The sequence below is a fragment of the Elephas maximus genome, chromosome 1, assembly GCF_024166365.1.
Source record: "Elephas maximus indicus isolate mEleMax1 chromosome 1, mEleMax1 primary haplotype, whole genome shotgun sequence".
NCBI classification, from domain to species: Eukaryota; Metazoa; Chordata; class Mammalia; order Proboscidea; family Elephantidae; genus Elephas; species Elephas maximus.
The window spans coordinates 15,766,473-15,782,635 of NC_064819.1; the positions used below are offsets into that span (position 1 = coordinate 15,766,473).

A 16,163-nucleotide genomic window follows, 5' to 3' on the forward strand; every position below is an offset into this window, starting at 1 on the left:
GGGCAGGGTGAGGGAGAGTGTAGTGTGTCACGTTTGTTAAAGGCCAGCCATTAATGTCAGCCCAGCACTGTCCCAGACCCTTTGCAAATGTTATTTAATTCTGCTTCCCCACGAGACTGCTGGCCCACTGAGGGTAGTGAGAATGTCAGCCTTACTCCCTGTCTTGTCTCCACCATCTAACCAAGGGTCAGCTCAGTAAATCCTTATCAAATAAATTGAGTCTTTACATCAAACAGCTCTGCTAGGTGGGTATTATTATGCCCATTTTACAGGTAAAACCGAGGCCTAAATTGCTTAAGAATGTCATCCAAGGCAAGAGAGTCTGAGTACTCAGTTCTTGTCTGCTGCCAGAGTTTGTGGCCCCTTCTGCAAGGCCTGCCTCAGAGGCTACAGATTATATTGTTTTTAAACCATTTTCCAAAAAGTTTGCATTTCATTTGTATTTTAAAACATGCTGTAGTTGGTCACTATTAGCCGTATACCCAGAAGTAATTATAGCCCTTTTGGTTCTATGGCATAGTGGTTAAATGCTACAGCTGCTAACCAAAAGGTTGGCAGTTGGGATCCACCAGGAGCTCCTTGGAAACTCTATGGGGCAGTTCTACTCTGTCCTGTAGGGTTGCTATGAGTCGGAATCAACTCAACAGCAATGGGTTTAGGTTTTTTTTTTTTTTTTTTTGGTTATTTATGAACTAGTCCTAAATTCTTGGGAGAACCTAAATGAGATCAGAGGTGTTCATTCACCCAACACACATGTAATAAGTGCCTATTATGCTGTAGACCCTGGGCTAGGGGCCAGAGGTACAAAGGGAAATAACAAATCGCTCCTGTCCTTGAAGAGCTCACAGCCTAATAGGTCTGACTGTACCTTTCCTTTAAAAAAAAAAATTACAAAAGTGAATCATGGTACCTACAGAATATTTAGAAAGCCCAGATAAGAAAAAAAAAAAAAATCACCCAAAATTCAGATAAAATTTTATAGGTCCTGAGGGCGGCATCTATCTCTTAATCATATGTGTGTCTGCAAAGCCTTGGGACAGAAGACAAGCTCAGTAAATGTGTTTTGAACGGGAGTAATGCCACGGGCTGGAGGTAGCCACTGTTAATGTTTTGAAAATGTTCTTAGTCTCCTAAGCATTTAGCTGACTGACTCAGACGTCATTCTCCCTGCCTTACCTAAGCCACGTGGTGATGCAGTGCTGCTTACCATGTTTACTGGTAGTTTCTTTCCTTGTTCACCATGTGACAACCCTGCCATTTGCCTCTTCCAATGTGCCTCTCCCTACCACTGCCCAGCATCCCCTCACATGGAGGGAGTCTCTGAAATCAGGGAGAGCAGCAACTTTTATCAGATGCCCCATTGCATCTTCCCTGCTGCATCCCAAGCCTCTGGGGCAGGAAGTTGGTTTAACAGATGTCTTAGTTATCTAGTGCTGCTATAACAGAAATACCACAAGTGGGTGGCTTTAACAAACAAAGATTTATCCTCTCACAGTCTAGGAGGCTAGAAGTCAGGGTGTCAGCTCCAGGGAAAAGCTTCCTGTCTTGGTTCTGGGGGAAGGTCCTTGTCATCAATCTTCCCCTGGTCTAGGAGCTTCTCAGCGCAGGGATCCCAGGTCCAAAGGATGCACTCCACTGCTGGTTCTGCTTTCTTGGCGGTAGGAAGCCCCTCTCCTCTCTACTCAATTCTCTCTTCTGCATCTCAAAAGAAAGTAACTCAGAATACACCCTAATCCTGTAGATGGAGTCCAGCCTCATTAACATAACTGCCTCTAATCCTGCCTCATCAACATCAGAGGTTAGAATTTATAACATATAGAATAATCCCATCAGATCACAAAATGATGGACAACCACAAAATACTGGGAATCATGGCCCAACCAAGTGGACATGTATTTTGGGGGGACACACAGTTCAATCCATAACAACAGAGATCAATTCCCTTGGCTAGAGGGGAACTTTCAGCAGTGTTTCTTAAACCAGGCTGCATGTTGATTCACTTGAGGGAGCTTTGAAAAATACTAATCCCGGGGCCCCGCTTCACACCAATTAAGACAGGATCTCTAGGCATGGGGCCCAGACATTGGTCTTTTTGTGTTTTTAAGCTGTCCAGATCAGAGATTGAGGACCACTACTTTTAAAGGCAGATTGGGCAGGGGTATGAGTGGCCTTTTGAGGCTAGCAGAGGGCGCTACAGTGGTTAGAAGCTTTGGACAATCATCCCCAGAACTTGCATTCACTTTGTGAAAAACCTGAGTAGTGTAAGTGGGCATTGCTTTGCAAAGGGGAACCCAAAGAAGAAATAACATCTCTGTACAGAAGGGCTCATTTGGGTCCCTGCGTAAGGGAAGAGCACACAGACACCATGTGCATTCGATATCCCATGGCTAAATGTAGGGAGATAGGTGTGTAGACCCCAACTGGGCTATTTTGTAAGGCGCGTGAGTTTTCAGCCTTCATTATGAAGGAAAGAAGAACTTTGCAAGAGAAACTATTACCGATTAATCACTTTAACACTAAACTGCTTCGCGAACGGGAGATGGATTAGAATGTGATCGTCTTTCTTCCTCTTCTGATTTATTTAAATATTTATTGAGTACTTGCTTGTCAAGCATTATGCTAAGGACTTGACATACACTATTTCATTTCATCTTGTGATAACTCTTTGCAATAGGTATTTATCCCCATTTTATAGTGGAGGAAATTGATGCTAAGAAATTTTAGGTAATTAGAGCAAAAATCACAGTAAACAAAAGAAGCGACCCCACTCTGACCACAAAGCTCACGCTGTTTCACCACATCAGGCTTTATGCCCTGAACTTGTGTGTTTACAGCTTGTAGAGACCAAACCCAAAACCCAGCGCCGTGGAGTCGATTCCGACTCATAGTGACCCTATAGGACGGAGTAGAACTGCCCCATAGAGTTTCCAAGGAGCGCCTGTCAGATTCGAACTGTCGACCCTTTGGTTATCAGCCGTAGCACTTAACCACTACACCACCAGGGTTTGCAGCTTGTAGAGAAGGTGGAGGGAAATCAAGGTGACAATTCTCCCAGGTATGGGTAACTCCAGAATGGGCAGTCCAGTAGTCTAGTGTTTTCCCTTCCAGGAAAGATCCAGGATGCCACGAGGCAGGCAACACAGTATGTCCCAAGAACTCCAGCAGCGACAAGGACAAGGCATTTAGTTGGCCTAAGTCTCAGTTTTCTCACCTATGCAGCAAAAAGGGTTAGAACCATCAGGTGTCCACATTGCCCTGTGGAAACCTGGGCTACGGGAGGCAGTGCTGCTGCTGGGATGAGCAGACAGGGGGATCCCTCCTTCCCCTTCAGCCAGAGAGGGTCTGCATTTAGCTGTTTGAAGAGACATGTCCCCTGCTTGGGGGAAAACGTTTCAAAGAAAACCATTGGGTTAGTTCGTTTCAAATGACCCTTCTAGCTTGATAGATGTCAGGTCCTCTGTTTCTGAAAATGAGCAATGCTGGGAAGGCTCTGTGCCGTCACACTGCTTGAGTCTAGAAGTGTGGGTCTGAAGGGGAGGAGAATGGCTTTGTGTGCGTGTTAAAGGGAGGATGAGCCCGGCTGCAGCTAATAGAGCCCAAGAGTCATAATAAACGTGTTTGGGACCACACGATGCCCCAAGGGAATGTGAACAGCCAGATTACACCGGAAAGTAAATCAGTGCCCTTTGTCGTTAAAGATGGATTTTGTTACTGTGGTAGCAATACCGTTACATACACCTAAATGGAGGCTTGGGCTCCAGGCGTCGTTTCTCTAAATTGTACTTTCTGGAATCAACTCAGCAGTCTGAGTTTTTTGTTTGTTTGTTTTGTTTTTACCCAGTAGGATTAAAGTCTCTTGTTCACCTTTAGTACTTTTGGATTTAAGTAATTTCCTGTTTCTTTCTTTCTTTCTTTCTTGTTTTTCAGATCTTGAATCCAAATTTCATCCAAGAAGGTAAGTGAAAAAGAGGAAGAATGTAGGGATTAGCTAAATAAATGATGGCAAATCAGCACTGATGGAGAGCCAATTAAACAATGGTGATGTGGTTATGTGTTTGTGGACAGGAAAGATGCTTATGATAAACTATTAGATGAAAAAGATTACAACTTGCAATATGTATATAATGGGATACAGTTTTTATAAGAAAAGGCTTGTTTTATAAAGCTTTTAAAAAGATACATACCAGAATTCACAGTAGTTGTCTCTGGAATATGGCATCGTGAAGCTTTTTTTTGCTTGTTTGTTTCTTTGCTCATCTGAATTTCCTAATTTTTCTGCAATAAATGGACAGACAGCCTGGCTGTCTTAAAATAAAAAGTAAAATGACAGTTCAAAAGAGATCTGATGGGTGGGATTAGAGCAATCATGGGGACCCACTGCAGGGATAGAACCCAGATGAGTGCTAAAATGAAGGTCATTTGAATCATGGTTACACAATATGGCTGAGGAATGAGAGTGCTGTTTTCTAAGACGCCTGTTTTATTCTTTATGTTCTGAATGATGTGAATGTATGTCGGTTTGACCACAGTGGCCCCAGAATTCCTTGTGCCCTTAGTGGATGTGACCTGCTTACTTGGGGACACAGTGACCTTGCAGTGCAAAGTCTGTGGGCGGCCGAAGCCCACCATCACCTGGAAGGGTCCAGACCAGAACATCCTTGACACTAACAACAGCTCAGCCACGTACTCCGTCTCTTCCTGGTGAGCTATTGCTCCGGCATCAGCACCCACTGGGCTTAGCACAGCACCAAGAGGCCAAATGTGGGAGGCAGCTTCTGTTCTGGTCTCAGCCTCTCCAACAGGACAGTTGCCCTGCAGCCCATTCTAGCTTGATTAGGAGAGACTGAGGTAAAAACCTTGATGGCTCAGCTCGTAGTTTACCCAGTGCTATGAGCCTTAGGCACGGCCTTTGCTATTCATGGAGGCCCTGGGGAGTGCGAACAGTTAAGGCACTCAGCTGTTAACCCAAAGGTTGAAGGTTAGGATCTGCCTAGAGGCACCTCGAAGGAAAGTCCTGGTGATCTCCTGAAAAATCAGCCACTGAAAACCCTATGGAGCACAGCTCTACTCTGACACACATGGGGTCACCATGAGTCAGAATCAACTTGATGGCAACTGGTGTCCACTGCTCAACGACAACCTGCCCCTCAGCCTGCTGGACACCTGGGTCTCAGCAGCACACATTTCACACACTGCGCTGCATCATGTAGACATGCCTGGGACAAGAAAGAATGGGTTGGAAAGAGTGCATTCTGGGCCCCATGAAACAAATGAAGAAAAACAAATTTTTATAACTCAGGAGAAGCATGAACCATACATTTGAAGAGCTTTTACAGTCACTGCCTACTAGGTGATCTCTCCCTACGGATTCCTCAGGGAATGTCTAAGTTGGGTAAAGTGGCAAAGGCTCTACACCTGGAGAAGAAATGCGGACCTCCAGTTCAATATTATGGTGCTATTTGTGCCTTCCAGAATCCTGTGGAACAGTGACATGTCTAACCCTTTCATTAACCCAAAAACAATGTTCTTAGGGAAAAAGAAATGACGTGCTGTAGAACGTGCACTAGAAAACAGAAAATCCAGCTACAAGCATGCTCCTACACAAGACCGTTTGACAGAGTTGGTTGTCTCCAAATCCTTCTGTCAGTTTTTATTGCTACTGATTATGGATTTTATTATATAGTCCTGCTTACAGCTCAGCACACCCAGTGCCAAATCTATGGCCTTTTATCCATCCATCATCTTTAACCTCAAACACTTCATTTAAAATCGTATCTTGGTTCCACTGAGTAAGGCAAATGATGGGAGTTTCCCACAGGGCCTCCTTCGGGAAGCTGGAAGGGCTTACTTCTGTACTCTGCTTTCAGTAATACAGTCAAGGAGTCCAATGCAGGCTCTGCAAGATGGATATAGGATATAAAAAACCCAAAACCAAACCTGTTCCTGTCAAGTTGATTTTGACTCACGGTGACTCCATGTGCTACAGAGTAGAATTGTTCCATAGGATTTTCTTGGATGTAATATTTATGGAAGTAGGTTGCCAGGCCTTCTTTCTGAGATGCTGCCGGATGGGTTCAAACCACCAACCTTTACATTAGTAGTCAAGCACAAACCTTTTGCGCCACCCAGGGACCTTATAGGGCATGAGGGGGTGGTTCTAGGGGGTGGGCACAGAGGAAGACCACAGGAAGGTCAGTACTGGAGTTTGAAGAGCCTCCTCTTGGTGTCCCTAGTGATTCTGGTGAAATAACCCTGAAAATCTGCAACTTGATGCCCCAAGACAGTGGGATTTACACCTGCATAGCAACAAATGACCACGGGACCACATCAACATCTGCTACAGTTAAAGTACAAGGTACAGTCAGTCTCTTTAGTAGCCAAACATTTTAAGTGGGCATTACAAGGGCTTTTTGAGACCTGGGGAAGAAAAGATCCATTGTGAAAATTCCAAAATAGAGTTCTAGCAAATGGGAAGAGAGTGAATCTTTGCTAGGAGCTGCCCCTGCCCTCACGCATAGTTCCCTGACCAAGCTTTATCTCCAAAGTACAGTATTTAGCCCAAGTAAGAACTTCAGACAGCAAAGTGTGTCTGCCACTTACTCCCAGTCCTTCTTCAGGCCTGGAGAAAGGTGTGTCAGTTGGTGGAGAAGGTTGTAGGAAAAAGATGAGATGCAAGTAATGTTCGTTTGGTGACCCTCAAACTTGATGTAAAATGCCAGGTTCTGCGGAAACACCATTTGACTCTGTTTGTTTCTGCAGGTGTTCCCGCCGCCCCGAACCGCCCCATTGCCCAGGAGAGAAGCTGCACCTCAGTGATCCTCCGCTGGCTGCCTCCGTCCAGCACCGGGAACTGTACGATCTCTGGTTACACCGTAGAGTACAGAGAAGAAGGTGTGCTGTCTCGCCCTCCTCTTCTTTGGCTTCTGTTCTTCTTAAGAGGGTCCTTCTGTGTCTTTCATAGACTGTTCCTTCTTGGGTTTTCCAGTGTAGCACAAAGGCCAGACTACATTGCCTTCTGGTCTCAAACATAGAGTAGCTGTTTGTGCTACTTCATGACCCATGGCAGGTTTCGAAGCCCCCTCACCTGCATTTCCTTACTTAATACACTAATCACTAAGACAGGGCTGAGCAGGCCCATTTTACAGATGAGGAGGCAAGGGCCTAAAGAAAGTTAAGAAATGTGCCTAAGATTGTACTTAGTAAGTGGCAGAACTGGGGCTAGAACCTAACTTGTGATCTTTCCTCCAGAGTAATAACTAGAGTCGTATGATCAGAGCTTTATCCCCAAACTCCCAAATAAAATTCAGAGAACACATCACGACCTTTTAAAAAATTGACAATTTGAAAATTTGTTAAATTTATGTGTTAAAGGTGCGTGTAATCTTCGGCAGCTGGAAACAACTGAGACTGACACGTACTTATCAAGAAAAAAAAAACTTGGTTAAAAAGCAGCCACCCAACCAACTTGTTGCTGTCGAGTCGATTCCAACTCCTAGCAACCCTATAGGACAGAGTAGAGCTGCCCCACAGGGGTTCCAAGAAGCAGCTGGTGCATTCGAACTGCCAACCTTTTGGTTAGCAGCCAAAGTCTTAACCACTGGGCCACCATGGCCCCCAAAAGCTGCCAGGTAGTGCTAATTGTTAATAGCACATCTCTGAACCAACTTATGAATTCACCATTGAACTGGAAGTTACTGTTGCCCTTGGAACCAAAATCATTTGTTTTACCCCACTTTCCTTTATTCTTATTATTTTAGCCCTTCTTTCTTCTTTATTAAATAAGCCCCACATAGTTGTAAACTCCTTACTTTTGCACCGTTCTGAAACCATTTACTCCTGTGTCTCCCAACTCAGTTCAAAGGTCATAATGCTGAGCTGAGAGACGCATTTCACAATGGCCATATTTACCTCAGCATTATTCAGTTCATAGTTCCTCTTACTAACGAAGTGCTCTTGGGCAAATGGTTGAATCTTTCTGAGCCTCGTTTTCTTCATCCGTCAAGTGAAATTGGTGCTCCCTACCTCAGGGGTTTCGATAGGCTTAAGGAAGAAAATTAAACAAGAGAATTGTGTGAAAAGACCTTTCACAGAATTGTACGTGTACATAGTGCTCAATACATGTTAATCTTCACTTGAGGAAATTTACTTGTTTCAACTTCCAAAGGCATATTTTCTCTTGTTTTGTTATTAATTTACAATTTTTTCTTCTGGCCCCATTAAAAATTTACCATGTGTTCCTCTGTAAATCCTGTATTATCTATGTCTTTAACTCTCCCGTTTGTACTTTTGAAAGTAAACAATCGACAGGCAGGTCTTCAAAAATCCCGCTTCTGCCACCCCTCACGATTTATTCAGTTACTCGGGAAACTGAACCCAGACCTGCCATGGTTGGGCTGCAGGTTTTCAGAGGCCCGGCTGATGTATTGACTACAACTGCCACTTGAAATGAATGTGTCAATTTTCCTTTCTTTGTTTGCTGAAGGTCTGTGAAACAATGTCCCTTTGACTTTTTGTCTCCTTGGAAACTGTGTGCTAGGTTCCCAGGTTTGGCAGCAGTCTGTAGCTTCGACCTTGGACACTTACCTCGTCATTGAAGACCTCAGTCCTGGGTGTCCTTACCAGTTCAGAGTCAGTGCCAGTAATCCCTGGGGGATCAGCCTTCCCAGTGAGCCCTCGGAGTTCGTGCGACTTCCAGAATACGGTGAGCCCCAGCCATGGCCAGGACTCCCAGACAGTGGATGGCAAGGCACCTGGCCAGCTGTCACAGAGGCATTGGCATAATTGGTGTGAAGGCTACCCAGCAAGTGGTGATGTGGATCTACATGGTGGCTTTAGTTAAATGACATTTTAGAGGCCTAAGGAAGAGTGCTTCCATAAAGTATGGCTCAAAGTGTCTTGGGGCAAACATCAGGTCTGCCACCCATGCCTAACCCTGGGCCTGCCAAGTTCCCCCAGACTCCCGTATGTGTCTCCGGGAACAGAGAGGGGCAGGCAGGAGTCGTGAGTGACATGGATCCAATCTGCCTCTCTCTAAGACAGGAACTAGAAGCCTTGTCTCACCCGACCAGGTGACAGTGTCCCTCCCAGTGTTAGGGACAACCCCTCACCAGCTTCAAATGAGGAGAAGAATGCAACCTGTCAGAAAGATTTCGCTACAAGATAAAAATTTGATAGTTTCCCTAACCCCCTACTCCCCAGAGGTTTTTATTTTTTTTGCAACATACATTTTTCTGTAGATTTGTTGAGAAATCATCTAAGATATACATACATGTGTGTTTTATAAACGTGGTTCTTATTTTGCCCACCTATTCACTATCTCGGAGTCCCTGGGGGGCACAAAAGGTTAACTGCTCAAGTACTAGCCAAAAGGTTGGCGGTTTGAACCTCAGCAGTCAGGCCTGGCAATCTGCTTCTGAAAAGTCACAGCCTTGAAAACCCTATGGGGCAGCTCTACTCTGCACAGATGGGCTCACCATGAGCCCTAATCAATGACCACTAACAACAACAGTGACATTCACTCTCTCACAGAGACATCTTGGTCCCAGAGGTATTTGGAAAGAGGAGACCTGTTAGCCTAAAAAAAAAAACTCCAAATGGTGAGATCTCAGGCAGTGCAGGGAAGATGGTCTGTCTGTGTGCATTGTGGGGGACAGGGGATAGGAGATGAGAGGCCTGCTGTCTCAGTCACTATACCTTAAGGGGCAATGGGCCTGCATCTTTTTGGGTTAAGGAAATCCCAGCGTCTCCAGAGGACCTCGGGCTACGTGCTCCTTCCCCAGCTGAATCCAGAAGCACTCTCTTCCCCTCCCCCACTGCCAGCCCAGCCTCAGCTCAACTGTGTTCCCATGGGCCTGTGACTCACTGGGAAACCTTGGCCCTGAGTCTCTGTTTCCTCAGAATTCCGTATAGATAAGCCACCCCCAGCCTTAGCCATGCTGTGCTGTGGGCAGCCTGAGAAGACCGGCTCTGGGGAGCCACTGACTTGATTGATGCCTGTCCTCACAGGCCCCTTAATGCCTTAACTGAATGCTGCCCAGGGATGACCACTGTCAGTGTGTGTGTGTGTGTGTGTGTGTGAATCACTCTCCAGTGAGTTAATACATCATACAAGGTAACGCTGCCAAAGATTCTGTTGTTTGTTTTTGGGTGCCGTTCAGTACATTCCGACTCGTGGTGACACCGTGTGACAAAGTAGAACTGACCCATAGGGTTTTCTTCGCTGTAATCTTTACAGAAGCCAAAGATTCTACTCAGGCATATAATTTGGGTTAAGTTAAATCGTTCAGTGTACCGAATAGGCTCATTAATGATTGGGAGCAATGAGATGAGATGTTTTGCACACATTCCTTTTCTTTCCCTCCTTTCTTGGCCCTTATAACCCACCCTAATTCCCTACAGCCCTCGTTCTCACTGGCTTATTTTGTACCTTCAAAGTGCTTTTTTCTCTGTTTTTTTCTAGCAAGTTTCTATTGTAAAATATCCAGAAGTTACCTTTCTCAATTGTCCAGAGTTTTCCCCAGGTCTAAATAAATGCCAGAAGCAGTCTGTCTAATGTCAATTTCTCCTTGCATGTTATTTTTAAAACTAACGTTTCAGGGAATTGTGGCATTTTCCCACTGAGTTCAACTCCATATTTAGTCAGAAGAATTGCTTTGGGATTACACTGGACCTTTTCTGTTATTAGCTTTTCTTTATTTTTCTGTGACATATTCAATATCATAAATGGAATTTCTCTCTTCCAAAGATGCTGCTGCTGATGGAGCCACAATTTCTTGGAAGGATAATTTTGATTCAGCTTATACTGAGCTGAATGAAATTGGAAGGTAATGACACAGTTTTCTGTTGCTTGGTTCGTGACCAATTAATGTCACATCAGAGTAATGACTCGATTTTTCTGGCTTCTTTTAGTAAATGCTTTCTCTCTACAATAAGGACGAGAAGCAGAATATCGATGTGTGTTTTCTAACTTTTTTTTCCTAACGTCTTGAGTTGAATGCTTCACTCCTCAACTTTCAGCCTTTCTCCTTTCTTAATATATTTAAGGCTCTAAATATTCTTCCAAGTATACTTTTAGCTGCATCTCCCAAGTTTTGATATGTGGTATTTTGAAAATCATTGAGTTCTAAATATTTTTTTATTTCAACTATGATTTTTTTGACTCATGTACAATAGAAATATGTTTTAAAGTTTCCAAATGTGTGAGATTTTTAAAAATTATCTTTTTGCTACCGATTTCTAACTTGACTGCATGGTGTTTAGAGAAATTGGGATATATAATATTGATTCCTTGATTTTTGTAATTCTTATAAAAAGTTTCATGTGTTCTTAAGAAGAAGGTATACTCTCTAATTGTTAGGTGGTTGTTTTGTGCCGTCGAGTCAATGCCAACTCATAGGACCATATATTACAGAGTAGAAATGCCCCATAGGGCTTCCTAGGTTTTAGTCTTTATATATGTGCATGTATTAAACACATCAATTGTTTAATGGGTATTTCTAGCCCAACCCCCCTTCCTCAGTAGTTTGGTTAGAGAACTTTCAGTGTGTCCTCAAAAACTTAAAAAAAAAAGAAAGAAAATATTACTTTTAAAAGAATAATGAAAGATACATATATATCTGTCCCACAAAATAGTTGAGGGGAAATTTACAAAAAGGGGATCCATCCCTGTGCATGGTCTCAAGGTGGCCTAGGTGAGAGAATGTGGGTAAATCTTGCAAGTTGCCCACCCACCCTGGATGAATAAACAAAAACCACCCACTATCTATAGGCCATTAGCAACATCTCCATCTCTGACATTTCTCAGTGAAGCATAGCATTTCATAAGTGAGGTGGTTGCAACAGAGGTTTTATAGAAAACCAGATTGTTTGTTATTTCAGTCCCTTAGGCAGGAGTCACAATGTAACTCGTTACCTTTCATTACAGTTCCCTTCAACATCAACAAACACTAGCCCTACTTTTCCGATTTTCTTTGTATAGCCCGAGAATGAAAGGACAATGGAAATTTATGCAATGGTAATGATGGCAATGTTTATTGACTATCTAGAGTGTTCCAAATACAGATACTATACAAACATAATTTAATCTAACAACACTAGGAAAAAAAAAAAAAGGAACAACACTAGAAGCAGCATTCAAATAAAAAAAAAATAGACTGAAGGAAATGCAGGCTCAGGAAGGTGGAGTAACTCTCTCAAGGTCCCACATTAGTATTCAAACTCTAGGCGATCTGACTCAAAGCCCACGCTTGTTTTGTTACTGTATGTTGTTTCTGGTATAGCAGTTCTTGTCAAAAAAAGGCTTAGAAAGTTAATCTAGCTTGTTCCATTATATCTAAATTTTTGAAGCTGGATATGACCCCATGGATGAGCAAATGGAATTCCAGCTGGTTCTAAATGAAATGAATGGGATACACCACTTGCACACACCGGGCAAGTCCTCCTTCAGATTTGCATTTGCTGTTGATAGCCATAGGCTATGGCACATTTTACTTAGAAGAGATTAGTGTTTTGATATTTCTTAAAGGGGAGACCAATTTTCTGATCTGTTCAAAGTAATCAGCAGTTAAAAGAAAGAAAATCTTATCTACAACAATCTGAAGCTTTCCCCCTCTCCCAAGTATAAAAAACCCATTGCCGTCGAGTCAAATCCGACTCATAGTGACCCTATAGGACAGAGTAGAACTGCCCCCATAGGGTCTCCAAGGAGTGGCTGGTGGATTTGAACTGCCCATCTTTTGGTTTGCAGCTGAGTTCTTAAACACTGTGCCACCAGGGCTCCAAGTATACACTTTATATTTTCAGAAGATCCTTAAAAAATGCTGTACCTTCACAGAATGGAAATCAAACATGGAGAAACTTACATGAGATAGGCAAAAGATTTCTGTTCCAGGGCCATAGAAGTGGGTCAACTTTCTCATCACACATAAACTTAGATGTCTGGCCCTACAAAAAAAAAAAAAAAAGGCCCTACAGGCTCCAGTAATTAAAGATTATAAAAATAATGGTGCAAGTAGAAATACTTTCTTTCCTACAGCCCATACTTAGAAGAAAAGGGCACTTAAGCAGGGCACATTTAAGCAGAAATAAACTATATAGGCAACATTGCAATTTGAAGTCGCCAGAGAGTTATCCCCCCGGGAAGACTGACGTGCCACCAGGACAGGATCCAAAAAGGTAGCAGTACCAGACCTCCAGGTAAGGATGCCAGGTTGAACACAGGCATCTGTTTTCACTCCTTCCTGAGACTTCACTAAAACTATAGTAAAGGCATTTTTATAAACAGGCACAAACCCATAAGATTGGGAGATTAGAAGAAGAGACATCAATCAATAAAATAATAGGAACAGAAAAGCATATGAAAGAGTGACAGTTGACCTAGGAGACCTAAGAAAATTCACTCCAAGTCAGTCATTAGGTTCAAATGAGAGCCGATGTAACTTCTGCAGCAGAATTCTCCAAAGGCCTAGGTACTGGTACAGAAAGTAGGTGTAAAAAGGATGCTAGAATTGGAAGGACTGGCTCAAAGTCTATTTGAGAAGAAGTTGTGGCTCTGACTCTCCCCAGCCCCCTGCCCCCCAGTTTTATGTAGCTATACAATTATACTCCCACCCAGGAAAAGACTGGAGGTTTATTCTCTGGACAGGGTAAAAGAGAGTGTCTCTGTTCTGGGGGACTCCAGGCTCCATTGAGGGAGCAGGACCATACTGGAAACAGGGCTGTATGTGAATCTCTGCATGCTGGGTACTGGGAACTCCAGTTCTCTTATCCACTGGGCTCCGAGAAGCTGACAATCTCCTAGAAGCTGACAGTCAGGGCTTCACTCTCCAGCCAGAAAGCAAGGAGGATCTTTCTCTGGGGAATATGACCAGCCCAAGAAGAAAGACCTAAAGAGTCAAGTCAGATCACCCTATAGCAAAGGTCAAGTTGACAAGCTCCACCCACACACTCTGGTCTGTAGGCTCTGAGGGAAGATCTTTTCCACTTCCTGTAGACTTAGCATTCTGTGATTCTTTGGCAATCTCCACATGGCATCTTCCCACTCAGTTTGTGTTTGTTTCTACCTATACCTAATCTGCTCTTTTTTTTTTTAATATTTTTTATTGTGCTTTAAGTGAAAGTTTACAAATCAAGTCAAGTCTCTCACACAAAAACCCATATACACCTTGCTACATACTCCCAATTACTCTCCCCCAACCCGCTGTCTCCCTCCACTCTCTCTTTTCGTGTCCTTTTCCCTAATCTGCTCTTTTTATATCTCAAAAGTGATTAGGTCTAAGACACATCCTACACTGAAATGGACTCATTAACATAACAAAGAAAACCCTATTCCCCAATGGTATCGTATCCGTAGGTTAGGATTCCAACACAGATTTTTAGAGGATACAATGCAATCCATAACACATAGTTTACTGGATGGCTCAACCATGAATACCAAAAACCCATTGCCATTGAGTTGATTCTGACCATAGCAGCTCTACAGGACAGAGTAGAACTGCCCCATAAGTTTCCAAGGAGTGGCTGGTGGATTACAACTGCCGACACTTTGGTTAGCAGCCACACTCTTAACCACTGTGCCATCAGGGCTCCCAACTATAGTAGCTGCATAATTCTAATAATGTAAACACTGAATCCTGATTAAATACAGTTCTTTTAGAAGACCCACCAAAACTCACTGTCCCCGGGTTTATTCCAACTCACAGAGACCCTATAGGACAGAATATGGTTTCCAAGGTTGTAATCTTTTACACCACCACGTGTCTGTCAGTTTGTCATACTGTGGTAGCTTGCATGTTGCTGTGATACTAGAAGCTTTGCCACCGATATTTCAAATACCTTGGTAGACAGGTTTCAGCGGAGCTTCTGGACTAAGAGAGACTAGGAAGAAGGACCCAGCACTCTACTTCTGAAAAAATTAGCCAGTGAAAACTGTATGAATAGCAGTGGAACACTGGCTGATGTAGTGCAGGAAGATGAGCCCCTCAGGTTGGAAGGCACTCAAAATAGGACTGATATCATTGCTGATGTCAGATGGATCCTGGCTGAAAGCAGAGAATACCATAAAGATGTTTACCTGTGTTTTACTGACTATGCAAAGGCATTCGACTGTGTGGATCATAACAAATTATGGACAACACTGAGAAGAATGGGGATTCCAGGACACTTAATTGTGCTCTTGAGGAACATAGATCAAGATGTAGTAGTCCAAAAAGATCAAGGGGATACTGTGTGGTTTAAACTCAGGAAAGGTGTGTGTCAGGGTTGTATCCTTTCACCATACTTATTCAATATGTATGCTGAGCAAATAATCCGAGAAACTGGATTATATGAAGAAGAACAGGGCCACAGGATTGGAGGAAGACTCATCAACAACCTATGATATGCACATGACACAACCTTGCTTGCTGAAAGTGAAGAGGACTTGAACCACCTACTGATGAAGATCAAAGATCACAGCCTTCAGTATGGATTACACCTCAACATAAAGAGAGCAAAAATACTCACAACTGGACCAATAAGCAACATCATGATAAACAGAGAAAATATTGAAGTTGTCAAGGATTTCATTTTACTTGGATCAACAATCAACACTCATGGAAGCAGCAGTCAAGAAATCAAACAATGAACACAACAGAGAGTCCCTAACAGAGCAGAAGAAAAGTATGGAACAGAACTCAAATTCACACAGAAAGACCAGACTTAATTGTCTGAGACTGGAGGAGCCCTTGAAGCCATGGCCCCCAGGCGCTCTGTTAACCCAGAACTAAAACCATTCCCGAAGCCCACTCTTCAGACAAAGATTAAACTGGACTATAAAACATAAAATAATACTCATGAAGGTTGTGCTTCTTAGTTCAAGCAGACACGTGAGACCAAATGGGTGGCTCCTGTCTGGAGGCAGGATGAGAAGGCAGGAAGGGACAGGAGCTAGTTGAATGGACATGGGAAACCCAGGGTGGAAAGGGGGTGTGTACAGCTATCATATTATAGGGATTGCAACTAGTGTCACATAACACTATGTGTATAAATTTCTGTATCAGAAATTAACTTGAGCTGTAAACTTTCACCTAAAACACAATTTAAAAAAAAAAAGAAAGAAAGAAATGATGCATTGCGTTGGGCAAATCTGCTGCAAAATACCTCTATAAAGTGTTAAAAAGCAAAGA

The 16,163-nt window shown here is 43.2% G+C and overlaps 1 protein-coding gene across 16 annotated transcripts in view; it reads left to right on the forward strand.

The window, feature by feature from the left end:
* KALRN (kalirin RhoGEF kinase) overlaps positions 1–16,163 on the forward strand; it is a 792,110-nt gene that overhangs the window by 763,156 nt on the left and 12,791 nt on the right. For all 16 annotated transcript variants that reach the window (XM_049878536.1, XM_049878496.1, XM_049878517.1 and 13 more), the window contains 6 exons: positions 3,928–3,955; positions 4,530–4,701; positions 6,234–6,355; positions 6,760–6,891; positions 8,537–8,701; positions 10,745–10,823. In XM_049878536.1, the coding sequence (XP_049734493.1) occupies positions 3,928–3,955; positions 4,530–4,701; positions 6,234–6,355; positions 6,760–6,891; positions 8,537–8,701; positions 10,745–10,823 (698 nt within the window). The remainder of the gene's footprint in view (positions 1–3,927; positions 3,956–4,529; positions 4,702–6,233; positions 6,356–6,759; positions 6,892–8,536; positions 8,702–10,744; positions 10,824–16,163) is intronic.